The sequence below is a fragment of the Musa acuminata genome, chromosome BXJ1-7 (assembly GCF_036884655.1).
Source record: "Musa acuminata AAA Group cultivar baxijiao chromosome BXJ1-7, Cavendish_Baxijiao_AAA, whole genome shotgun sequence".
NCBI classification, from domain to species: domain Eukaryota; kingdom Viridiplantae; phylum Streptophyta; class Magnoliopsida; order Zingiberales; family Musaceae; genus Musa; species Musa acuminata.
In genome coordinates this window covers 1034783-1060012 of record NC_088333.1, presented here as the reverse complement: position 1 = coordinate 1060012, position 25230 = coordinate 1034783, and the positions used below count along the sequence as shown (strand labels likewise).

General features: G+C 38.2%; 2 protein-coding genes across 3 annotated transcripts; both read left to right on the top strand.

The window, feature by feature from the left end:
- The first annotated feature begins 2260 nt into the window (after window positions 1-2260).
- On the top strand, window positions 2261-17018 carry LOC135678097 (uncharacterized). 2 transcript variants are annotated; one of them, XM_065190476.1, is made up of 8 exons: window positions 2261-2920; window positions 5436-5576; window positions 9942-10315; window positions 10897-11641; window positions 11746-11842; window positions 11921-11975; window positions 13653-13744; window positions 16779-17018. In XM_065190476.1, the coding sequence occupies exons 1-7, from the start codon at window positions 2389-2391 to the stop codon at window positions 13713-13715; spliced, it is 2007 nt and encodes a 668-aa protein (XP_065046548.1). In that variant the 5' UTR covers window positions 2261-2388; the 3' UTR covers window positions 13716-13744; window positions 16779-17018. The 2 variants fall into 2 exon arrangements, with proteins under 2 accessions (XP_065046548.1, XP_065046549.1); XM_065190477.1 differs by lacking the exon at window positions 16779-17018 and adding an exon at window positions 14473-16762.
- A 199-nt stretch (window positions 17019-17217) lies between these two features.
- LOC135678098 (zinc finger protein 6-like) lies at window positions 17218-19767 on the top strand. Its single transcript, XM_065190478.1, has 3 exons — window positions 17218-18040; window positions 18141-18336; window positions 18437-19767. Exon 3 carries the CDS (start codon window positions 18684-18686, stop codon window positions 19272-19274), a length of 591 nt encoding a protein of 196 aa, XP_065046550.1. The 5' UTR covers window positions 17218-18040; window positions 18141-18336; window positions 18437-18683; the 3' UTR covers window positions 19275-19767.
- Window positions 19768-25230: the final 5463 nt, after the last annotated feature.

The following is a 25230-nucleotide window of genomic DNA, read 5'->3' as shown; positions in this document are numbered from 1 at the left end:
ATTGGCAATGTGAAGGCCATGCTTAAGCATGCATGCACTAACTACTTTAGAGAGGATAAGATAAGTGTCCATGTCGGAAAGTTGGATTTCATGAAAAGCAAGCAAGCAAGTAGCCACCAAGTCATCATACATAGCAATTCAAACAGTCGATGGGTAGGTAAGAGAAACATCGATGACATTTTGGATGGCATCAATGGAAAAGATGGAGCAATATATTTATGATTCCTACATGTAATCGAGTAGTGGATATTGAGTGGGTGGAATTCATCTTTCAATGCCTAACATTCCACCTTTGATGTCGCATGTGATAAAAGCAATGCAACTCTTTGCTGGTCTCTACCTATAGCCATTGCAACTCAATGCTCAAGCAATATGTTGTCTTAGGGTTTTTGTTGTTTTACCCATTCTTGTTCTAGAAGGTTAAATGTGAAGTTGTTTGATGGCTCATAAAAATATAAGTCGATATTTTTCGTCACTAAATGATGAAGATTCTCTCTCTCTCTCTCTCTCTCTCTCTCTCTCTCTCTATGATTGTCATATGTGCAATTTTTTAGTTACTCACAAAAATAGTGGCTTTGAACAGCACTTCTTCTCATTAGTCTTCTTATTCTCATCATTTTCCTTGATTTTGAGTGTAACTGTTGACTTCTAGCTAAAGAAAGACTTTGTAAACATATTTATTTTCTAGAAAATGAGATTAAAAAATTTTATTATTACTTTTGCCCTATTTTTACTTTTTGACCTATCTTTCGTAAACGTAGAATTTTGAACGTAATGACTTGAATTATTTCATAGTTATTAGGGGTGTGATGCCATTATAAATATTTTGATGTAAGTGATTGATTGATACCTTAGTACCATAAGATCGATGCCTCGATATCATATAGTTAATATCTCAGCGTAAGATGATCGACTTCTTGGTGCAAACATCCGAGCCTCAAGTAGTCGACTCGTTACCATCCGATTAATACTATATGATTGAATGTTATCACGTTTTGAGTTCGATGTGATCTGATAAAACTCGAGAGAGACGTACGATATTCTTTGTGGTTAGTGTTCACTATGAACATAATCATTGTTAAATATCACTATAAAAGAGTTCTGAAAGTATATTTCGAAACTCTTATTAACTTAAGCATCAAAAAAGTATTATCGAAACGGCGTAATCTTTTTAATCTTTGAGGGATCGTGACGGAGTCACTAGTAACTTAGTTCACAATCAATTCTCAGCTAGTATGACCAAAATCTTATGTAGCAATAGCGACTTGGTTGACTTTGACTTTTACGTTATTGTGGGTTTACATCTCAAAATTTATTAGTTGTATAATGAAACATGCACGATGGTTTTTCTTTGTTCTAACATCAATAGTCTAATGTATGCTTGAATTATACATACTTGTGACGTAGTTGACACTCCAAAAGTGTGTTGACTTTTGGTTAAAGTTGATGAAACCTAATCCATTAAGTCGTACTAGATTCTAATGTCAATCATTTTGAGTATGATGGCATGAGTTGTGAATTTATCTCAATTCCTATATAGGAATAACATCAACATCATGTAATTGAGCTTATCCACTAATTCTTTTTAGTTTTTAACACTAATTAAAAATAAAAAAAACCATGACACCTCAATTGACCTCTCTCTCTCTCTCTCTCTCTCTCTATCTCTTACAATTTGTTTACCTCCCAATAATTAATTGCTCATTAGTCATTGCTACCTTATCAATCCAGTCGATATTCTTCGATCTCATTCTCCTTCTATTTTTTTCTTTTATTGCTACCTAAACATGTTATGAGTTCTAATCCATTATTTGTCTCTCCCTCTAATTTCATCCAATATTTGATTAATATTTACTCAATACCTTTCTCTCAATTTCATTCTAATTAGAAGAGATATATATATATATGATAGAGAGATCTATGGTGACATTGGATCTCAACTTATTGGGCCGGCCCAACCCACAACACAATTTTTGGTATTTTTTTTATTAAAAATATAAATATGTTTTCATCTATTATAATACCTTTTATGAAGAAATGTGTAACATTATAATGTAATCTAATATATATTTTTATTAATTATGTTAGTAAAATAATAGAAGAAATTAATTAAATGATTTTTCTTTAGAATTATTGATATGTAGTCTTATTTTTAAATAATTAATCGAATGTCTCTCACGGATAATTTTACGAAAATTATTAAATATATATATATATATATTTTTAAAAATTGTATACAAAAAAGAGAAATGCATTTATTTGTGATGCGGCTCGCCACCCCATCGCGTTGCCATCGCCGGAGGACCTTCAAAACCCTAGCAAATCCCACATCCCTCCCTCTCTACCTCATCCCCCATTCCCCACCCGCTGCCCGTCGCCGGCGTTAGGATGGACAACCGACGGCCACCCAGGACGGTCAGCGACCCCAAGGTCCGGCAAGTGGGCTTCGTCACCCCCGGCGCCGCCCCGCCCGCCCGCTACCTCTCCGAAGCCCCCACCGCCGCGGCTGCCTCTTCCCCTCCCTCCGGAGACACCGGCCCCCCTGCTATCTCCACCTCCCCGGTCATGATCCCCCCGCCACGCCACTCCCCCTCCGCTCCCCTCGCCGTCCCCAACCCCGCCCGCCGCGACAGCCTTCAGATCCAGGTCGGCGGATATAACGCCCCGGAAGTCCTCCTTGAGTCGCCCCCCTTGACGTCGCCGTCCAGCCGGATGGACGACGCGGTCTCCCAGTTCTCCGAGGATCCTGCTATGTCTCCATGTAATGGTCGGAGTGGGGCGGCAAAGGTTGCGTCTTCCTTCCCTGGGAGTAGCGGTGAAATGATGGTGATGAAGGCTGGTATTGTTGGTGGCGGCAGCAATACTCCGAAGAGCTCGTGGACGACTGCATCGGTGGCGAAGACACGGCCTGGTATTTCAGGTACGACGTTATTGTTTAGTGATACCTTTTATTTAGCCTGGCTCCTACATAGTTCACTTCGACAATTGAGCAATATACATGTACAACATGCAATTGGCTTTTAATTTCATCTGTAATTTGCAAGGAAGTTCTTGTCAAGTGGCCAGGAATAAAATCTGATGGTATCTTCTTGTTTTGGATGTTGTTTATGATTGTTTCATGGAATTAGCATGTAAGGAATTAGATTTTAGAGCATCTCGGGATTGGTGTGCGGAGGAAGACTTGGAGTGTGTTTGTTGGATTAAATATTCTTCATGGTGGTGCTACTTGTGAGAAGGTGAAAACAATGCAATAAGTCTGCGCATCATAATGATGAACCCTACATATTTAACGCTTGTTAATGGACATGAACATCAAACAGAGTTGTATTATCCTTTTTAGATTCAGCCAAATAGCCTTTACGGGAAGCTGGCTGAAATCAGAGCCTCTCAGATTGAGTTGATGGGTGGATGTTGAAATGGAAGGTTGTGTGGACGCTTATGTCAGGTGTATACATCACATGTGTGGTTTAGATTACATATCTTTTTACTGGTGGATTTCTAAATTTAACTATGAATTCTACGCACTGGGAGAAGTTTCCTAAATTTGTCTACCTCTGTGTGACACCATTATAAAATGTCATCTTGCACCTTCTATTCATTAAGATTTTGTTTATATGCTTCCTTCATTTGAACCAATGGCTAAAATATGTCATCCATAACCTGTTTGTTCAAAAAAATTTCACAAAGGCAGAAGCACTACGTGGTCTATGATTTACCAATGGAAGCACTACATATGGTGTATGATTTACCTCTAGAATTGATGTTTAATGAATGATTCTTAAAGATTTAGATCATTGATCCTCAAGAGATATGGGTACTTCTGAAAGCAGAACGTAGTGCTCTGTATTATATCTCCGTTATCATAGCAATTTTGTGAATGTACCTGTTATGTCTAAAGTGTCATATCAGATGATTTAAGGTTGTGTGCCCTTGTTCTGGCAAAGGCAGTAGAGTCTACTTTTTACAATTTTAGTATTGTGGTAGGGTGAAATCCACATTTAATAGGTACTATATGTGAATCCTGTCTATAGACGGTGCAATTATGCCTTGAAATTTAAGGTACTTCTTTGGGATTCAGTAGTGAATGGCTAGTGTTGGGTTATGTATTGTATAATAGATTTTTTTTTATCAATAATTTTATTTTCTTTCGGTTGTCTAAGTTTTTTCCGACCATATGAACAAGTGGAATTCATCTTTCTTATTGAAATTGAGAGTGATCAGTATTATACTGGATTGGTATTGTGTGCAACCAAACAAAACTAATTGGCTAGTTTTTGGTCTCCTTTAATAATTCTTCAAAAAATTGAATAAAACCAACTGAACAAATATAATAACAAAGTTGTTCGACAATGTCATATTTAATCGTAACAGCAATCAGACGCATTTCAAAAAAGAAAGAAAATTCTAAAACTAAAAATGGCCAGACCTAAACATTCATGGCTTTATTTTATACCTTAGCTAATTCATCTTGAATATAGTTTGAAACATTGGACTAGGTTAGAGATGAGTATATAAATAAATGTTGGAAAATGTCCTGCTTTTTGTGAACCAATGAGAATATCTTTCCCATTTTATTTGCTAAAGCTCTTGATAATTTATCTGTATCTATAGGGACCGAATATGCCATTAGTTGAAATGTAACTATATGCTATAAACTTATTAAGAAAAATGACTTGGTATTAGATTCTTGTTCGTGGAACTTCTGAAGTCATGTTTAAAGCATTGATTTGATATTAAATATCTAGCTTGTAGTCTTTCTTAAAAATCATAAATGAAGATAAAGACAGCTAATTGTTCTATATACAATAAATTTGTGTCTGGTTCATTTGTGGAAACTCATATCATGTGTTCAATTGAAGAGAACTTCTCAAATAGATGGTGCAGGTTATTAACTTCTTCTACTTGCTTATCATTGTGTTAGATAATCAGATGTGTATGGATCAGCTTTATGATTACTTTTGTAGTACTGAAATATGGGACAGTAGGCTTTTGATGTAGTATTGTTATCATACTGATAGATTGAAAGCTTTAATTTATCTTGTGGAACTGCTGGATAACTTTTGCAGTTTTCTCTTTTAAGCTTATATGGTATCATTTGACATAAGAAATAATTTTGGCATGGAAATATTCCAATAATTTATAATTATGTACTCATGGATGCAACTTCTTAAGTAATAACTGCTCAGCTTCCAATTGGTTCTCTAGGAGGTAAAATTTAAAAGAATGGCTTTTGTATAACTTTACTGAATCCTATTTCAATTGTCTGTGTATTTCTAAGTTGTCATGTTGATGAAATGAGAGAAAGCACTATAAAATTACAAATTTTAGAATTGTAATTATAATTTGAGTCTGCACCAAAACTTTTTAGAAAACCTTACTATGTTGATCTGTGATTCTCCAAGTTAATCTTCTTTAGATTGAGTGGCATCTTGCAGAAAAAGAAAGAGGAGCTGTTGTGGGGATGCAAAATGATGGGGCAGGGGTATCAAAGACACTCAAGGAGAAAACAACAAAAGCTGAGAGGCGTGCCCTCCAAGAGGCCCAACGTTCTGCAAAAGCTGCAGCAAAGGAATCTGGTAAAGAATTAGTTCATCTTTCTTGAATGTGTAGTGACTAATGTGTAAATAAAATTTATGTTTATTGCTGTAAATTGCTTTTCAATATCATGTTATTTTGTGCAGCAAGGTGTTCTCTCTCTAGGAAGTGGTTTATGCAGCAAGATAGTCTCTCTCAAGTTTACGCTTTATGCTTATTGTGATTTATTGCTTAATGATTCTTTAACATCAAGACCTGTTCGTAAGATGCCCTTTTTATGGTAAATGATGCATGAGTCATTAAAAATCCATAACTTATCAACTTCTATCCCTGTTTGAGAAATTGTTTGAGAAATGAGGACTAGTGTAGTCGAGGTGAGGATCAACCTTTGTGGCTGTAGTTGTAGTTGTGGCCTGTTGCCGAGGATGTTGATTGAGTGAAATGTGACAATATGTGATTGGTTGAGTGAAAGAAGCCATTCCTCTACCCTATCAATACTAAGTTAGATCATTTTTTTATTATTTTAAATTGTGGATTGTTGATTTGTTTTAACCTTACGTGATGGCCAATAAGATGCACTTAATGACATATTTTGGTGTTTTAATGAATGTTATTATTGTAAAATTCAATGAAAATATTTTTATGGTCTTATTTTCCTATTTTTTTATTTTTTTATTACTCTCCTAATTTCTTTTTTTATGATTATTATTTTAATATATTTTCGTGCTAATTACATATTATCCTATATAGTTAATTATGTTTAGTATTTCAGTCCTTATACTTTCAAAAGTTACTTTGGGATCCCTATACTTACGAAAGTGAAACATTTAACCTTGTTGCTCCTCATGTCGTCAATTTTGTCGACAGAAATATCGCATGTGCTGTCACGTGTGAAAAATAACCCAAAAATAGGGTTAAAAGGTAATTTCACAATCCCTGTGTGCCATTGCCAACTTTTCCCTATTCACCGACATCTCCCCTCCCTACACCTAATATCTATCCTATATAGCTTCCCACCACTAACATGAGACGGTTGCGCCCTTGCTGCCTCTCCCGCAACCCAAACGACACCCTCCTCTATGAGCACACTGTCGGCGGTCCTCCCATAGGAGCTTAACCATTTTGCTCGCACATACTCTCTCCGCCTCCACGGTAGCAGTGACGTAGTACGTGCATGCCCATGCCTTTGATGACTCTGCTATGGCGACGTACATCAGCTTCATGATGTGCTCAAGCAAGTCTCGACTGTCGACGAACACCACCGGAAGGACGTGAAGGAGCATCATGTAGTTGGTTGTTAGCCTTGCGATCTCGAATTTTGCGGCAAGTTTGATTTCCACGATGTAGTAGGCGTCGCCCTTGGCAATCACGTCGATGTACTTATTGTAACTGCTAGGGAATCTGTCAGGTCTCACCGACCCGCCATCGAGTCGCCCTTTGACTCGGCCAGCATGGCCTCAAGTGAGCGCCACTAATCTTCGCCCCGGAGGCCCTTCTCCCTCAATGATCGCAACCTACTCCCATTTGATCGTGGCTTTCGATCGTCCCTCGCTTCCGGATCCTGCTCGACGTCATAAAACGAGTCAACTAGGTTGGCCAGCACGATGGCCGAGTCGAGGACTCAACCGGCTCCCCTCCTGCTGAATCCCAAAGTCGCGCCCTGGTTGTCTCGTCCAATGGCGCTATTGCCTCCTGTCCAATTGCCACCGGTCTTTGCCCTGGCTGGACGTGATCCAGGTGTTGTTGTCGGGGCGGAGACTAGTGGCGATTCAGCAGGAGGTGATAACGTCGCTAGATGAGACAACCAGGACGCGACTTTGAGATTCAACGGGAGGCGAGTCGGCAAAGGAGTCCCCCAACTCGACCGCCGAGTTGGCTGACCTCGTTGACTCGTTCTATGACGTCAAGTAGGATTCGAAAGCGAGGGATGGCCGAAAGCCACGATCATATGGGAGTAGGTTGCGGTCATGAAGGGAGGAAGGGCTCCGGGGCGGAGACTGGTGGCGCTCACTCAAGGCCGTGCTAGTCGAGTTGGAGAGCGACTCAATGGCGAGTTGGTGAGAGCTGACAAAGTCCATGGTGGCTACCACGAGTACATCGATGTGATCGCTAAGGGCGGCGTTTGCTACATTGTGGACATCAACCTTGTCGTAGAATTCAAGATTCCTAGGCCAATCATCGACTACGTGATCGTCCTCATCGTCCTTCCAGCGGTGTTCGTCGATAGTCGAGACTTGCTTGAGCGCGTCGTGAAGCTAATGTGTGCCGCCATAGTGGAGTCATCAGAGGCGTGAGCATGCATGTGCCGTCGTGGAGGTGGAGGGAGTATATGCGAGCAAAATGGTTTAGCTCCTACGGGAGGAACGTCGGCGGTGTGCTCACAAAGGAGGGTGCTGTTTGGGTTGTGGGAGAGGCGGCAGGGGCGCAACGGTCTCATGTTGGTTGTGGGAAGCTATGTAGGGTAGATGTTGGGTGCAGGGAGATACCGATGAGCAAGGAAAAGTTGGCAATAAAATATAGGGGGATGAAATTATTTTTTTAACCTTATTTTAGGGTCATTTTTTGCATGTGAAAACACGTGCAGTATTTTCGTAACAGAATTAACGGTGTGAAGAGAAACGGGGTTAAATGTTTCACTTTCGTAAGTATAAAGATTCTAATGTATTTTTTGAAAGTGTAAGGACCGAAATACTAAACATAATTAGCTACAGAGGGTAATATGTAATTAGCCCTGTATTTTCTCAATTTATTTTTATATTGTTGGTCCAGTTTAGTTGAACCCTCTTCTCCTGATTGGATCTTCATAGGATAATCTTGATACCAATTCTGGTCTTACAAGCTACAGTATACAAGTGATTGTCATTGTCTTTTTAATGCTTAGCATCAGTATTTAGTGAATTTTAGGCAGCCTCACAGTTCAGGTAGTTGACATATGCCGGTCCATAGGTGGATTGGTATGGGCCCAGTTCATATCAGCATATGACACTGTATGCTAGTATATGTACCGTGATACCAGTACATAGAGAGGAGGAGGAGAAGAAGAAAAGGAAACAGCAAAGGACGAAGGGGAGAAGAGTACCGGTTATACCAACACGCTGACAAGAGTGGGCGACGGGCGGCTAGCGCTAGAGAATTCGTGAGAGTAAGGCATATGGGGGACATAGGGCATTAGGATTTTTTCCTTACTAAAAATTAAAAGAGACAGAAGCAGTTCTTTTTCAATTTTAGGATAAAAAAAAAGTGGGCTTTCCTTCTAGTTCACAAGGCTTACTAGGTTTTAAGCCTTGTACTACACCTTAACCCTGTAGAAGGAGTGGATTCGTGTTCTGATCCAGTCTATGGCAGATATGTACCATCCAGTACATTTCGACATGGAATTAAATGTTGAATAGGTACTAACTGGTCTGGGCGTCAACGCCTATGTGGACCACCTCATTTTGGGTGGTCCAGTTTTAAAAAATAACATATTTTTGTTAACCCTTATATCGCTCCATGTCAGCATGAAATGCGAACCCGATCTGCATGGCTTGACCACTGCTGCTTGTTGCTTCCTGTGCACTCGTTGGCTACTGCCCACCTCTTTGTTGACACCTCTCCTTTTCCTCCTCTTCCTTCTACCTCCCCCTCTCCCTCCCCCAGCAGATGGGTACAGCAGTACATCTCAGTGTACCCACACAGTATGTCGGAATGAACAAAAACCTTGATTTAAGTCTTGTTTCTTTATATTAAAAACTTTACTTGGAACTGGCTTTTGGATAACTTGATTGACAGTTTGCTATCTGCTTGGGATATTGCATGAAAGCCTCCTGTTTCTTCAGTTGTTAACTTCAGCATGTCTATTGTATATATCAGTCCAAAGAACTCTTTGATAGTCAAATTTCTACTGTAGATCTGGAACTTGTGGGGAGTTAAGTGCAGATTTTTAGGCTAATGCCAAAGAACAGAGAGCTAAATGTGTGACAGTGCTTTGGATAGTTGTTGCATTCCCCTGAAAAACGTCATGCATTTATCCAACATTCTTAGGCCTTATCCTCCCATAATCAAAATTGATTCCTGTATCTTAGTATTCGAGTTTGCCTGCCTTGATAAATGAATAATGTGAGTCAATTTCTTTTAGGAGCTCTCCTATAATTCTTGATAGTCAGTGTTACCATTTTTTTACTTTTAATTAGAACTGCCAAAATTTATACACCAGGAATTTTTTATCTTTGTACTGCCATAACTTTGTTCTTTAACCATATCTCTTTGGTTTTTTCTTATCTGTCACTATTTGGCTGCCTAAAATCACAATTTCTTGTTAGAAAACACTTTCTGTATTGGATTGTATACATATTCATTTTGTTATGACCTGTACCTCAGATTCAGTTAATATAGTATTGCATTGGTTTGCATGATTATATTTATAGGTGCTGGAGTCAAGCTTTCAGCTGCACCAGGAGGTGCAGTTCCTGCAAACATAAAGCAGGGTAAAGTTGTCAAGCCTCCTGCACAAAAGAAAGATGGGCCTCAAGTTGCAAATCCATCTGTATCTTCCGAAAAGAAGGTCGTTGATCGACCTCCTGAAAAGGATCGGAAGAAGGACGTTCCTCCTCCACGTATGCAATTTGATGATATCCATAGGGTTGAAAAAGCAAAACGACGTGCAGTGGTTTATCAATTTGAAGCTAAAAACAGAGTTGAATTGTTCCGGCATTTACCTCAATATATACATGGAACTCAGCTTCCAGATCTTGAAACAAAGTTCTTTCAACTTGATCCAATGCATCCTTCTGTTTACAAGGTGCCTATCGATGATGCTATTTTTTCCCCCTTAACTTGGTCTGCAAGCATTATATTCCTTATCGTTGGTTTTGATGCTTTGGCACATATATGAAATATGTTCCACTATGCTGGTTTAGAAAACTAACAGATATTCTCCTGGTCTGATGGTCTGATATACCTATAGTCAGGTAACAAAGCCTATTTTGGTAGGAGACATCAGGAATTATTTGGGCAAAGGTTTCTGAAACAGGCTTGTGTTAAGTTGACCAATGATATGCAAATTAGATCTTATGTAGGTGGATCTCGAGTTTGATCATGAGTAACCAAGTAACAGAGTGACCAAGTAATGAACTTATTGCATCTACTGCAAGTTCTGTACTATGTTCTCTGCAGATATGTTCAGATATGCATAAATTCAAAGAAGAATTATTTGCGTCCAACACAACAATGTGAACCTTGTAATTAATTATGCCGAGTTTATGTAATTGTCTCCTGTTTTAGTCAAAATGATCAAAGATTTTGATTTCTATTATCTGCTACGAACATATTATGTGTCAAAATATCATTTTGTCTAATGTGACTGCTTGATCTTGTCATCAGGTTGGACTTCAGTACTTGTCTGGTAATATATCAGGTGGCAATGCTCGTTGTATTGCAATGCTTCTTGCATTCCGAGAGGCAATCCGAGATTACTCTACACCCCCTGAAAAGGCACTTGTTCGAGATTTGACTGCAAAAATAAGTAGTTATGTGTCATTTCTAATCGAGTGTAGACCTCTTTCAATTAGCATGGGAAATGCTATCAGGTTTTTAAAAAATAGAATTGCTAAATTACCAGATACAATGCCGGAATCAGAAGTGAAATCTAGTCTTCAATCTGACATTGATCGTTTCATAAATGAGAAAATAGTGATTGCTGATAAGGTTATAATTAGGCATGCTGTTACCAAGATCAGAGATGGGGATGTTCTCCTAACATATGGATTATCTTGTGTTGTTGAGATGCTATTAGTATACGCCCACGAGGTTGGGAAACAGTTCCGTGTTGTTATAGTTGATTCTCGCCCAAAGCTTGAAGGGCAGGTATTGTTCCATAGATTGGTGGCCAAGGGCATTAACTGCACATACACACATGTAAATGCAATTTCATACATCATGCATGAAGTCACACTGGTTTTTCTAGGAGCTGCCTCAGTGCTGTCCAATGGAACTGTTTACTCAAGAGTTGGTACAGCTTGTGTAGCTATGGTTGCAAATGCTTTCCGGGTTCCCGTTCTAATATGCTGTGAGGCTTATAAGTTTCATGAAAGGGTACAACTTGATTCTATATGTTCAAACGAGCTAGGTATACATGTAGTGCTGTGTATTTAATTTTTTTTACCTTCTTTTTTTTCGCTAGGCAACCTTCTGCCACATATCTTATAAAATTGTGTTTGTGCTACTTTTCAGGTGATCCAGATGTCATTTCAAAAGTTCCTGGACGGAAAGATTTAAACCATCTGGATAATCGGGCTGACATTGAGAATCTGCAGCTTTTAAATCTTACGTAAGAGTGCTCTTTGTGATAAACAATTGATCATCTGTTATTTCCAGATTGATAAATTTTGATTTCCTGCATTTACAGTTATGATGCAACACCTTCTGATTTTGTGTCAATGATTATCACGGATTATGGGATGGTGAGTTGTGAAATTGACTGCTAAGTTTTTGGTGTTAGTTTCTTTAAATTAGTGCGAGCAATGCAAGAACTTTATGTTTGTTTCTTTCACGTGATTTCATTTTCCCCATTTAGTTGCTGGTATCACAAGTTGCAGGTTACATATCTCATACATGCCTAAAGCAAAAAAGTTTTATATATTTGCTATATGAAATTACCACTAGGTTTGATTGGATAATGCTTTAGTTTGTTTTGTTTTCCTATGTTCAACACTTCCAGTAAATCTAGAGGATTTGAAATGGGTCTAAGACTCTTTTCTTTCTAGACTTCCTTTTAATACCATTATAACTTCTTTTGGCTCTTTCTGAACTTTCTAAAAGTGGTTGGGAACATTTCCCTCAGTACATGCTTTCCGGGCATAAGTTCACCGATGACACTGTGTTGTCTTGCACAGCATAAGCTGACCGTTTACCATGGTCATGCCATCCACCTTTTGATCAATCAATGCCTAAAAGTGATTGTAAGACATCTACTCTTCCATCTACCTTTGATCAATCAATGCCTAACAAAATTCTTGGGCTGTATTGACCTCTTTTCTTTTATTGGGAGAGTAAATTGTGCTTCGGTGTCACAAACTTTTAGTGGTGATTGTCATAAAAAAGTACATCATGGAGGAATGTAATGAATCATTATGTTTTCTTTTGCTTATGTGGATTTAACTTGCCATTTAATTCATCTGGCATCATGCATTTAGTTTAAGTATGTGACTTTCAGTCGAGTATGGGGCTGATACCAGTTTAGGTAAGCAAATGATCTTTATGAAACTGGTCATTTGAGTAATGGAACCATGATTTATTTTCCGTGGTTGCACGACTTTTAATACATTTTGTTTTAACCAAACCAAGACCTCAGTAACTTTTGAATTTTATCATCTGTGGCAAGAACTTTCATAGTGAAGTACTTTATTGCCTTGTGGCACAGAGTTTTCAGCATACACTATTCAGATATAATAAACTTTCCTCAGGGCTCCTCAGAAGATCTGCAACCCTGAAATGTTGCCAAGGATTTTCTTCTCATGTTTTCAGACAGTTTAATATGTATTGAGGCACAGCCAAGCTGCAATTTTTATATTCTTTTATTCATATTTTTAATATTTTTTATATATACTATTAGTAGATTTACTTTTGGTTCCATCTAACTAACTTTTTCTCTTTTGCAAGTTAAAAGATGCATTTTTGTTCTTTTTTATTATTGGTTGGAGAACTCTATAATCATTTTGAACTTTCTAAGCATCCTTTGATTCCTTTCTGTGCATTGTTCTGATTCCATTAATGTTCTCTCTGTTATAAGATTGAACTTTTAGATCCTGAATCCTTGCATTTTCTACTACACTAACAGTTTTGATGACTTTCAAGATGCCTGCATTTTCTAAATTGTTGTATTATTATATGATTTTATGCCAGTGTCTTTGAGATAATAATTGGGTTTTACATGATTGTATTTCTATGATTTCTGCAACCATGAAGGATACTTCTTTATATGTTTGCCTCATTTTATGTGTGGAAGATATGTTGGGTTCAATTTTGCTTTCATTGGAACAAGCTGGGTGGTGATGATCTACCTTTTATCTTTGCTTCCAATTGTAATTTGAAAACATTTTATTTTTTGGCCATCTGTTACTAGTGGTTGTTTATTGCAGCTCCCACCTTCCAGTGTGCCAGTCATTGTGCGAGAATACCGCAGGGAGAACTTATGGATTTAGAGGCCTCCTCATTCCAATTGCCAATGCAGGTTGGAAACTGCTTAGTTTGGAGTATGCTGTTTTTTTGGTGTTTCGTTTCTTCTCAACAGTTTATACTTGTGGGAAAATATTAGTCAAAGTCGGCTTGACTGGGCTGATATTTTTAGTTTCCAAGGTTTTGCTCATTCAGTTACGTGACTTGTTTCTCCGTTTCATTTTATTTGCTGGTCATTGATATCATGCTAATATGAATCTGTGAAGAGTACAATCTCTCTCCTCTCCAAATACAGTAGAGGTTTTTTCGCTTTTTTTTTGTGGGATTTTTGAGTCTTTGGAAATGTTGGAGCTGAGAGGGATACATGCACACAAGGTATATTACTGAAAATTATACTGGTTTTGACTGGAATTATTTGAAGTAAGACTGGTCATGAAACAAGTTAGAAAGACTCATTTCTATGATATTTGTTGTTCACTATTGACCATGGCTATTTCTGTGCTGTGATGTTTGATTTTAGTGGTAATAATTGTACATTGGAAAGAATATTATATATGGCTTACATGGTTCAGTCCATATGGCTAGGCTCATTCAAGAAAAGGGTAATTGGTTACTTTGGTCATTACATAGTTCACTGACATTTGCCATGCTGATGCTCAAAATTTATACTGGCCACACCATTTGCTGGCTTATCCAATGGGATACCCTGATTAGAGCTGGTCCAGTCTTACTAATATGATCATGGAGGATTTGTTGGTAACAGTCTCCCTTTCACATTGTTAGTATTCGGGAAGAATAACCTGCTAGCATCGCAAGCAATCGGAAGCTGCGATAAGAAGGATAAGGTATTGATGGTGGATAAAGCATGATTATAGGTTCTCCTTCTTGCCCTTTTACCTTTTTGACCTTATGTTTCATTTCTCTTTTTCAATTGCCCTTTTTCATTTCTCTTTCCTTATGTTTTCCATTTATTATCTTCTCTTGCACTCTTCACTTTATACTTGCTGCTTTTATTCTCTTTTCCCATGCATGTGTGAAGCATTGCTTTGAATGACCAATAATTCTTATTTCTGTAATGAACTTACTGTTATATTGTTAGGAATCTCCTTACTAGCATGAATTAGCTAAGTTATGCAATTGCAACAACAAAATGTAACAGCTCAACTATGTGAGGTTGGCTACATAAATTTTGTCCCATCATTGAGCTTTGTTGAGGGCAATATCAGTAAAAATAAGAACCAACAAATCACATTATGAATCCTAATTGACTTATCTCACTTAAACAGTGGATCTATAATTCTCTCTTAAATATGTGATCATACCATCTTAAATATTTGAAGTTTTATCATAATCAAAAGCTATTCCTACTTATTCACATATGCAAATATTTCTTATTCTATCTTTTCCAGAAATTTCATACATTTATCTTTATGCTTGTTAGGAAATTTTCTGTCACATGGACAGTTTCCCTATTTTGTACTTGTAAATTGAATGATTTTCAAACTCTGAGGATAACCACGATCAAAGTTGGAGCATTGTATCCTGCCTTTTGATATATTGTTTGTTTGACAAGGAGCCCGTTTATGGCTCTTATAGGTTATTTCTTTTATGTTGTACCTAGAGGCAGTGAGACTAACTACCTCTTGGACAGATGTATGAAGTGAAATTATGAATTATCCGGATAGGTAACCAATTTAAGAAATGATACATGCCGGAAGATGACAGCTAAAAACTGTTTGAAACAAGAAATGAGAAATTAATACAAGTAGATAAGCATCTATGCATTTTAAAATGTGATAAAAATGTTGGATGACGTTATTCTCATGTGATGATTCATCTCTCCCCTGTAAATCAATAATCACAGAATTATATATGTGAAAGAGGAAGGTACACATTTGCAACATGTTAGCTATTGGATTTCCAGATACTATTGAAATCTGGATTGAACAAGTGTCAAGTTTCCTACAAGTCTTGGAAAATGAATTGAATGGTTACTAAATTGGGTTCCTGCAGAAATGGCAAGTCATGGGAGAAACAGGCTCTTTGTGACTTGGCTTATCTGGAGGCTAGTGTATATTCTAAATGTCTGCACAACAAGGACTAAAATCTGAAAGGGTCATAGTGGCTATGGTTAACAAAGTATTACAGTTCTGTGAACTTACCTCATCAAAATGCCTAATCTCAGGCAGGAAAGTTCTCTATTAGGTTAGTTGTTATGGTTCACAGCTAACTCTGTGTAGATTGGCACTTGTCTTTCTTGATTCATTGCCACATTATGTCAATAATGCTATTGCTTATTCATTTTGGAAAGGTACTGGTATTTAGAACATAGTTCTTATTGTGACATGCTATTGATCCAGTTGATTTTTGGATCTGCTTACATCAATTATCTATTGCCTCATTAATATAGTTGACATTTCATTACCTCTTAGTACTGTGACTTAAAGTTTGTCTTTTTATCATCCACATGGTTTGCCCAATTAGTGTGTTCCTGTTGTGGAGGCACCTCCATAGTTGAAATGGTTGTTTCTTGTTGGATCCTTTTTTGTGTTTTTTGGAAATCAAAGATGCAGTCTATGGAATATTTAATGATTAGACCATTTTCCTTATCAGCTATTGCCCCTGTTCATCCTCTCGTTTTTCATATTTCCTCGGTGTGGATTTTGTTGCCAATAATTTTTTTCTTATTTGTTGGCCAATAAGAGTATTTGCTGCCTGCCACCCCTTGGTATACTGGTCACCATGTTTGTTTACTAATTTTTTTTGTTGTTTGTGTGCTTAGCATATACAACAACAACAAAATCTTGAGTCCCAACTATTTGGGATCGGCTATATGGTTCTTTTATCATTATTGAGATTTGTAAGAAATTATATGTTTAGTTAAGTCCAAAATACTTATTTTATCTCTTTTGATTATCGCATTCGGATGTCTCCTAAGTACATTGATATGTTTTGCATATGCTGGTAGTTATTTCTGTGGATAAGCTGCCACAAACAATTAAAATAGACTGCCTTTAGAAATTTTTTGCTGGAATATAGACAAAGAACCAGCTCATCTGTAAACAGTAGTTCCATTGTTTGCCTTCCAGATGCAGTTGCCTATATCCATGATGGGGATCTTGGGGAAGCAAGTAGAAGATAGTCTATTGAACAATTTGTGCCCCCTCAAATTTTTACCAAATTTCGTCTCAAATATCTCTGTAACTTGTGGCTGTGTAATAAAAGATGCAAGCTTATTTGTTCACATAAAGCCTGGGATTTCACAGTTGGTAAATTGTCATTTGAATTTCATTTGGTGATATAAATATGCAGAATGCTTTAGACTTTTATTTCGTCAGTATAATTTTTATAGACTAGTTTTGGGTTGGTACTTAAAGAAACAGTCCGAAGACCTTCACATTTCCATAATCCAATTGATATTTTCCCTTCTCTTAAAAGAACTTGTGATGCACAGCATACTTACAGATATTGTTTAGAGGTGCAATGTCTATCCGGGCCTTGTCTGATAGTTCCAGTTCATCTTTACAGATCGAACAGAGACTCCGCAAAGATCTGCCAAAGCATTATTATTGTTCAAGCAGGACCACCTGTTGCAGAAAAATAGCGACAAAGTGTTTGGTGTGTTTGCAGCTAGTGTCCTCTTAATTACTGCAATAGCTTTTTCCTGCTATATAATGGCCATAGTCAATCTAATTTACAGATCCATCTTAATCTTCATAGCTGAGAATCCGACTTCAGCATATTGATCAATTATTGGGGTTTCAGTAGTTGATCGTACTCTTGAAGTTCCAACATGTTCCAATATGTTCGATGTTACATAATTCTGGTGTGGTGTAGTTTCAGCATGTTGAATGTTTTATTTACCTCTTGGAATCATTATGATGGTACGACGTAAAGAATCAAGTTGTGATTGCTCTGCCCCCCATCCAGGCAATATTTACTCACAGGTGACTGTTGTCCCACCGAAGACTGGACATTTTGTTGGTGGGCAACTTTTGTCCGAACTCGAAGGGTGGTGGGTCCATTGCCATCAAATGTTGCCGTCTCTCAAGTTCTCATCCTACTTGTGGGGTTCACTGTAACCCATACTGTTGCAGGTCTGACTTGGTATAGCCGAGTCCCACTCGCCAATAGCTTTTAACCAAATGACTAGGTACTCATTCTATCTCTCTCTCTCTCACCTCATTTGGTATACTCGCTGTTGTTTAAGGAACATGGTGAAATTGAAGAATAATGGAAAGTTATATATTGAGTGCTGCTACAAACCTTCAAGGGCTTCAGGTACTTGAAAAGCTAACTGTAGAGTTTGCTGGCCACAACTGAAGGTTTCTAATGGCCACCTCAGGAGAAGGTACATTCCTTACTCCTTTCTCCTTCGTTGCTCACTTGCTTTCGTTTCCTTAAATGCTTGGGAATAAAGCGGGTGTTCGTATCCTGATGACCTATTTCAGCCTCTTTGAGATGCACAGCATGTGTTTGTTGGAAAGTTCAGCAACTGTTGCCCCTCAGAAAAGGCATTTTGGCCGTGTAGATGTCATCATCTTTTGAGTGCTGCTACAAACCTTCAAGGGCTTCAGGTACTTGAAAAGCTAACTGTAGAGTTTGCTGGCCACAACTGAAGGTTTCTAATGGCCACCTCAGGAGAAGGTACATTCCTTACTCCTTTCTCCTTCGTTGCTCACTTGCTTTCGTTTCCTTAAATGCTTGGGAATAAAGCGGGTGTTCGTATCCTGATGACCTATTTCAGCCTCTTTGAGATGCACAGCATGTGTTTGTTGGAAAGTTCAGCAACTGTTGCCCCTCAGAAAAGGCATTTTGGCCGTGTAGATGTCATCATCTTTTGACACGATTGTCCAACCCATGAGTGACCCCTTTGGCATTTTAGGAAGCGGCTTGCTCTTCTGTCGCTCGCTTGCCTTAAAAACTGATAAGAGAGCGTGCCGACTCCCATCCCAACAAGACTTGGAAGCTGAAAGCTGAAGAAGAAGAAGAAGATGGAAACTCCTCCGTCAGAGCTGCTGCCGCCGCAACCTGGTGTCGATCTCTCCCTCACCTTGGCTCAGTCTTCGACCAGCGGCGCTGACAGTGGCAGTGGCAGTGGCCATGACCGTGACGCAAGGGACGTCAGGCTCTTCCCTTGCCTCTTCTGCAACAAGAAGTTCCTCAAGTCCCAGGCTCTTGGCGGCCACCAGAACGCCCACAAGAAAGAGCGAAGCGTGGGGTGGAGTTCACACCTCTACCTCCCACCCCCTGCCACCGTCGCCGTCCCTCCTCACCACCTGAACCCCTATTCCTTCCCCATCGCCTCCCACTCGTGCAAGCCTGCTGCCTGCACCAGCCACGGCCTGTCTGACGGCTATGGTGCCCCCCGCTTGGTGGCCGACCGCGGTGGCCTCGCGTTCCCACCGCCACCGATGAGCTGCTCCGCCTGGTGCAACGAGACCATCGACCTCCTGAATTGGCAGCGGGCTTCCCACCCCCACCGGCCATCATCACCACACCTCCCTTCTCCTCCTCCTCCTACTCCTCCCGTTTCATCCCATGGTGACGACAAGGCCATGCTCGATCTCTCCCTAAAGCTCTAATCCTTAAGGACAGTGTTTGCTGCAGTACGAAGTCAGTAGCCGATTACTACTTGTTTTCTGCTCCGTGTCGTCTTCCGTAAGTGGCTCTGCTGCAGCCATGGAAAGAAGTCTGTGCATGATACGTCCATAAGCTTCTTCTGTGCATGGTGGGTGGTGGGACGTCGACACAACGTGGAGGTCACATCATGTTCCCTTCCACTCAAGTTATTCATCACCTTTGTTTGAAAAGTTAAGCCCATCAATCAACCTGCGTTTGGGCCATCCTGCGTCTTTTCAAGAGCATGATGGAGCTGAGGACATGATTGGGATCCCCTCTCTTTCTCTCTCTCTCTCTCCCTCCCTCGATGGACGTGCAGATTGGGCGCCCTGCCATGGCCGTGTGGTGTGGGATTAGCACATTACCGAGTGTTTTGATGTAACACCGAGTGATTGATTTGAGGTCTCAAACAGTGTGATGCATCATGCCTAACACGGTTGATTGCCATTCCAAACTCGAGGAATCTTCTGCTGTTGTTGCTAAACCCTGTGCTTGTGATTTGATCGCTTTGTGTTGCGTCGTCGGAGTAGCCCAAGTTTAGGTATCTAATCTACATTTAGCAAGTCCCTAGATATACCTCGGTAGCATGTATTTAATGATGTTGAAACCTATATTTATATTGGTCAAATATAAGAAATCATTTACTCCATAAGAATGATAGAACATATTTTTAGATATTTCAAATTTTAGTGCTTTTCATATTCAGTGAAAACATATGCAGTTCCCCAACTTCAAGAGCATACATGTGTTCCTTCTCTCTTGGTTCCCATGCAGTCTCGCCGTTGACTCATGCGGTCCACACATGTCCATCTTGGTCGACACAGCGACCTATGGACCGCGAGTTACTGTGTTGGCTGTGGAATTGGAAGTGGCCATCATCGACAACTCCTAACAGGATAGAAGCACAACCCGATGTTGTTGTTGGTGTAAAGGTTGGATCTTTCCGCACCACCGAAGGCCGTGGAATTGCAAGTGGCTCCAACCTATAACCCCTTCTGAGAGAGAGAGAGAGAGAGAGAGAGAGAGAGAGAGAGAGAGAGAGAGGTTGTGCTAGCTACAGGAGATGGAGGAACATGAGTGCGTTTCGGATATGCTGTGCCGGTGAAGGTGGACGACATGTTACAGAATAGTGGACAGTCTCGAGTGGGGGAGGAGAGGAGCGCAGAAGAAAAGAAAGCTGCAGACGTGGTGGGCTTTGGATTTGGATAATATCCAAAGCACTGGCGATAGATTCTCATGTCGTACGTACCCCATCTTCGTTACCGCGCAACTCCACAATATCTCACAATCCCACCCACCCTCCTTTTCCTGACTCACCAAATTAAACTTATTTAATTGTTTACTTACTTTCAATGATGCAACAAAGTACACCTCTATTTGTTCTATTTAAATCAGTTTCATTCATCTCAGTTCCTCATCATAGCTAGTCGAGTTAAGAACATTAATCTCGTGTCACCTCTGTTTAAAATCGACTTGTTCTCACAACTTCCTTTTCAGTGGCACAGACAGCCACAGGAAAAAAAGATAAATGGTTTGAGAGATGGAAAGAGAGGTTAGAACACTTGTTTTATATGATATAGGTGTCCAATATGGGTGAATAGTTCTCGTGCATCAGATGTGGGTGGGATGAAGTGAATTGGACACCAATGCATCAACAAACAATTGGGCATCTATTACTCTGCACAAACAAGACATAGAAGAAGCTATCAATGGGTCACCTAACATAGAAGAAGTGCAATCGGTCACATAAGAGTACAATGTCTTATCAACCAAAACCTCACCGTATCTGAAGAACACATCGAGAACTGCTGTGATGAACCTCTTCCACAGTACCTCACCCTCCCTGTCTCAGCTTCTGCTCCTGATGCAATTGTCTGTCGGCAAGCTTTTCCCACATCTTTATCCTCAAACCATTGTCCTCTTACCAAACATTAGCATCCACGTTGTGCTTTCTCTAATGAATTAGTGGTCTTTAATCGTTGGACCCCCGCGCCCCCCCAACTCTTGCTTTCAGCATCGACTCTTCTTCGAACACACACTTCTTCTCTCTCATCAGTGACACAGACTCTTCTGCTTTGGTCCTTGTGCATGATGTTGTGTCGATTGTCATGTCTCATCATGTTGATGGTTCCTTTTCTTTCGTGACAGATGCAGATGAGAGGAATATTTGGTACATTACGGTGTTCGTGTGGTTAATCCTGGTTTTGCCAGTGTTAATGGTGGATTCTGAGTGGTAGGACCTTAAAACCTTGTCCTGTGATTAGATTAGCTTTATGATACTATTAAGTTTGATTAATCATGAAATAGACTGCCTCGTTTAGCATATATAATTAGTTCATCTGACAGTTCTTGGATCCAATCGAGTGATGAGATCAATGAGAGCAGACTTGAAACAGTAAGAAATCTACATAGATAGATAGAGAGATAGAGAGAGAGAGAGAGAGAGAGAGGAAGTTTGAAGTTTGGGTATAGGGGTCTGTAGATTTAGGACATGGATGATCATAATTCCAAGATTTTGTAGGAACATGAGACAAATATTTCTAAGTTGTCTTTGGAAGTCCAACAATTCTAGAAGACCACCCTCCTCTGATGGAGCTCAAGGCACTGAAACTCCCATACAAGTCCAACAAGGAACACCATTGTTGTCAGTGTTTTAGCTTACTTCAGGTATACAGCGAAGACCTGAAAGGATACATTTGGAGCCATTGCCTCATCAAACAAAGGTCAACCATTGATGCTCTTCTCTCTGAGCTCTTGATCCAATCCTCAATGCCAACCACCATCTTACAGTCAAAGCATTATTAATAGAGCATGCATCCAGAAAAAAAGCAACAGCAAAGGAGAAACATAGCAAGAGAGACGATCTTAATATGATATATCATTTCAAAGTTTTGGATTGAAATAGTGTGATTTTGATCTAGCATATGTATATATATATATATATATATATATATATATATACAACAGCAAAGTATAATCGAAAAATTCGAAGAAAATAAGTGACAGCTCTCACTAGAACTAATTAATGTAGGTGATAAGGAAACGATCTTAATATGATATATCATTTCAAAGTTTTGGATTGAAATAGTGTGATTTTGATATAGCATATGTATATATATATATATATATATATATATATATATATATATATATATATATATATATATATATATATATATATACACTCCTTCAAATATATAACTTCTCCATATTGTCACTTGCAATAGTATTATTCCAATAAACTTAACCACTACTAATTGTGTAGATGCTTGATTTTAAAAAAAATTAATATTTTAAATATCTAAAAATATTTCTTATCATTTTATTTGATTATTTGACTCCCCAATTCATAAACTTAAATTTAGAGTAACAAATATGAAAAAAAAAAAAATACTATTTCAAAAGATATACAATGTTTTCTAAAGTTCAATAATATCAATTGAAAATTTAACATTATTATAGTATGCAGCAATTATCAGGAAAATTTTTAGTTTTTAAAAATTCTTGTAGAGTGTCTTATTACTAAATTTTTTTTGTAATATACTCCTTTTCAAAAAAATATTTTTTTCCCGTGCTTCTATCAGGAAAAATTTTTCCCCTACCCACCTCCACCCACACCGTCGACCGCCCTCTTATTAGCCACCTTCAGGCATGGGCCTTTGGTTGCCTTCACACTCAAGGTTTTCATCCTTTACCTATCACCCTCATCCTCTCTTGGCTATGTCCACCTCCACCGTATTAGCTCCCTCGACAAATGGGGGAAAGAGGTGCACATCCTCACCCTGATCTATAATGCCCTTTGTTGAGATGACAAAGAGGACAATAAAGATGGCGAGATGAGGATAACGATCGATAGGGGTGGGATCAGTTATGTGAAGCTTATCAACGATAGAAAAGAGTTGAGTGAAGTTTGGGGTAAAATCACTTTTTAAAAAATAAAATATATTTTGTACGAATTTTTTAAAAATTAAAATATATTTTGTACGAATTTTTTAAAAATTAAAGACTTTTGTAAAAATTAAGAATTTTTTTCAAAAATTTTACATATATATACATATTTATGTAGCAATTATTAAGACAATTTTTAGTTTTTAAAAATTATTATAGAGTGTCTTATTGATTAAAATTTTTGTAATAGCATTTCTTTCTTAAAAGATAATTTTTCCCTTGTGCCTCCACCCTTGGTTGCCTAAGCCTATGCTCATACTCACCTCCACCCCCACGCTTGAGTGTCCTCGTGCATAGGTTATTGGTCACCTTTATGCATGGGCCTTTGGTTGCCTTTGCACTCGAGACCGTTACCCTTTGCCCATCACCCTCATCCACTCTTGGTAATGTCTGTCTTCGCCCTATTGTCCTCATATTTTATTGACAACTGTCTTCACTTTGCGTTGCCATCCTCACCTCTCTTCCCCTCTTTCTCTAGCCTTATCGTCATCCTCACTTGTAGCCCCCTCAAGCAAAGTCGACGACAAGGAAGATAGAGACGATGAGTGGAGAAGGGGAGGTGCACATCCTCGCCCTGAACTATAATCCTCATTATTAAGGTGACAAATAGGATAATAGATATGACGATACATGGATAGCGATTGATGGAGGTGGGATCAGTGGTGCAAAGCTTATCAATGATAGAGAATAGTGGAGTGAAGTTTAGGGTAAAATGATATTTTAAAAAAGAAAATATGTTTTGTATGAATTTTTAGAAAATTAAAGACTTTTGCAAAAAATTAAGAATTTTTTTCTTCAAAAATTTACCTATATATATGTATATATATACATATATATATATATATACATATATATACATATACATACATATATATATATATACATATATTTATACATATATATATATACATACATATATATACATATATATACATACATATATATACATATATATACATACATATATATACATATATATACATACATATATATACATATATATACATACATATACATACATATATATACATACATATACATACATATATATACATACATACATATACATATATATACATACATATATATACATATATATATATACATATATATATACATATATATATATACATACATATATATATATATATATATATACATATATATATTCCTCCCCCTTAAAAGACATATAGAAGACTTTGACTGAAGCACTGAGTTAGGGGTAAACCTGAAGACTTTGACCGAAACAATCAGACCAAACACGTTGCGGGGTAATCCAGGGACACTTTGACTCGTCGTGCTAAATTCGGTTGACCTTTGCTTGCAGCTGCATGTGGCGGCGGCGCAGCTATGGTCTTCGTCCCCCACTCTCAAGCACGTGTTACTTGTGTTTATTTTGCCAGGAAGTCAATTTCCAAATTAATTTGAGCTCTTGTCTCTAATTTTCTTTTCGAAAAGAACCTAACTTCAGAGGATGAAGTTATTTAAGGGAATGTTTGGTTAGCCAATTTTGTATTTATCAAACAATTTTGAGTTCTTTGACGAAGTTGTTGGCTTATGTATTAGAATCACTTTATAATATTATTTATTATAAATCATTCATGAGTGACCAACCAATTAGAGATGAGATCGATAATAAAGATGAAATAAAAAAATATTTATATGCAAGTTAAAATTATAATTATGCAATAGATAAGTATTAAAATATTTGTTCGATAGAATAATTGGTCTATTAACTTTGTTAAGCTCTATGTTACAATTTCATTCGTCTAAGGACTTGATATACTCTTTAAAGATCAATATAATATTAGAATAAAACTTTAATATGATGTATGTAAGACATAGTTCGATGATATCATACCTCGATATTAGGTTAACTTTTGATATTATTTGTCAAGATTAATTCTAACGGGATAATTGATCTATTAACTTCGTTGACTTATTAATTGATCTATAAAGGTATTTCGATTA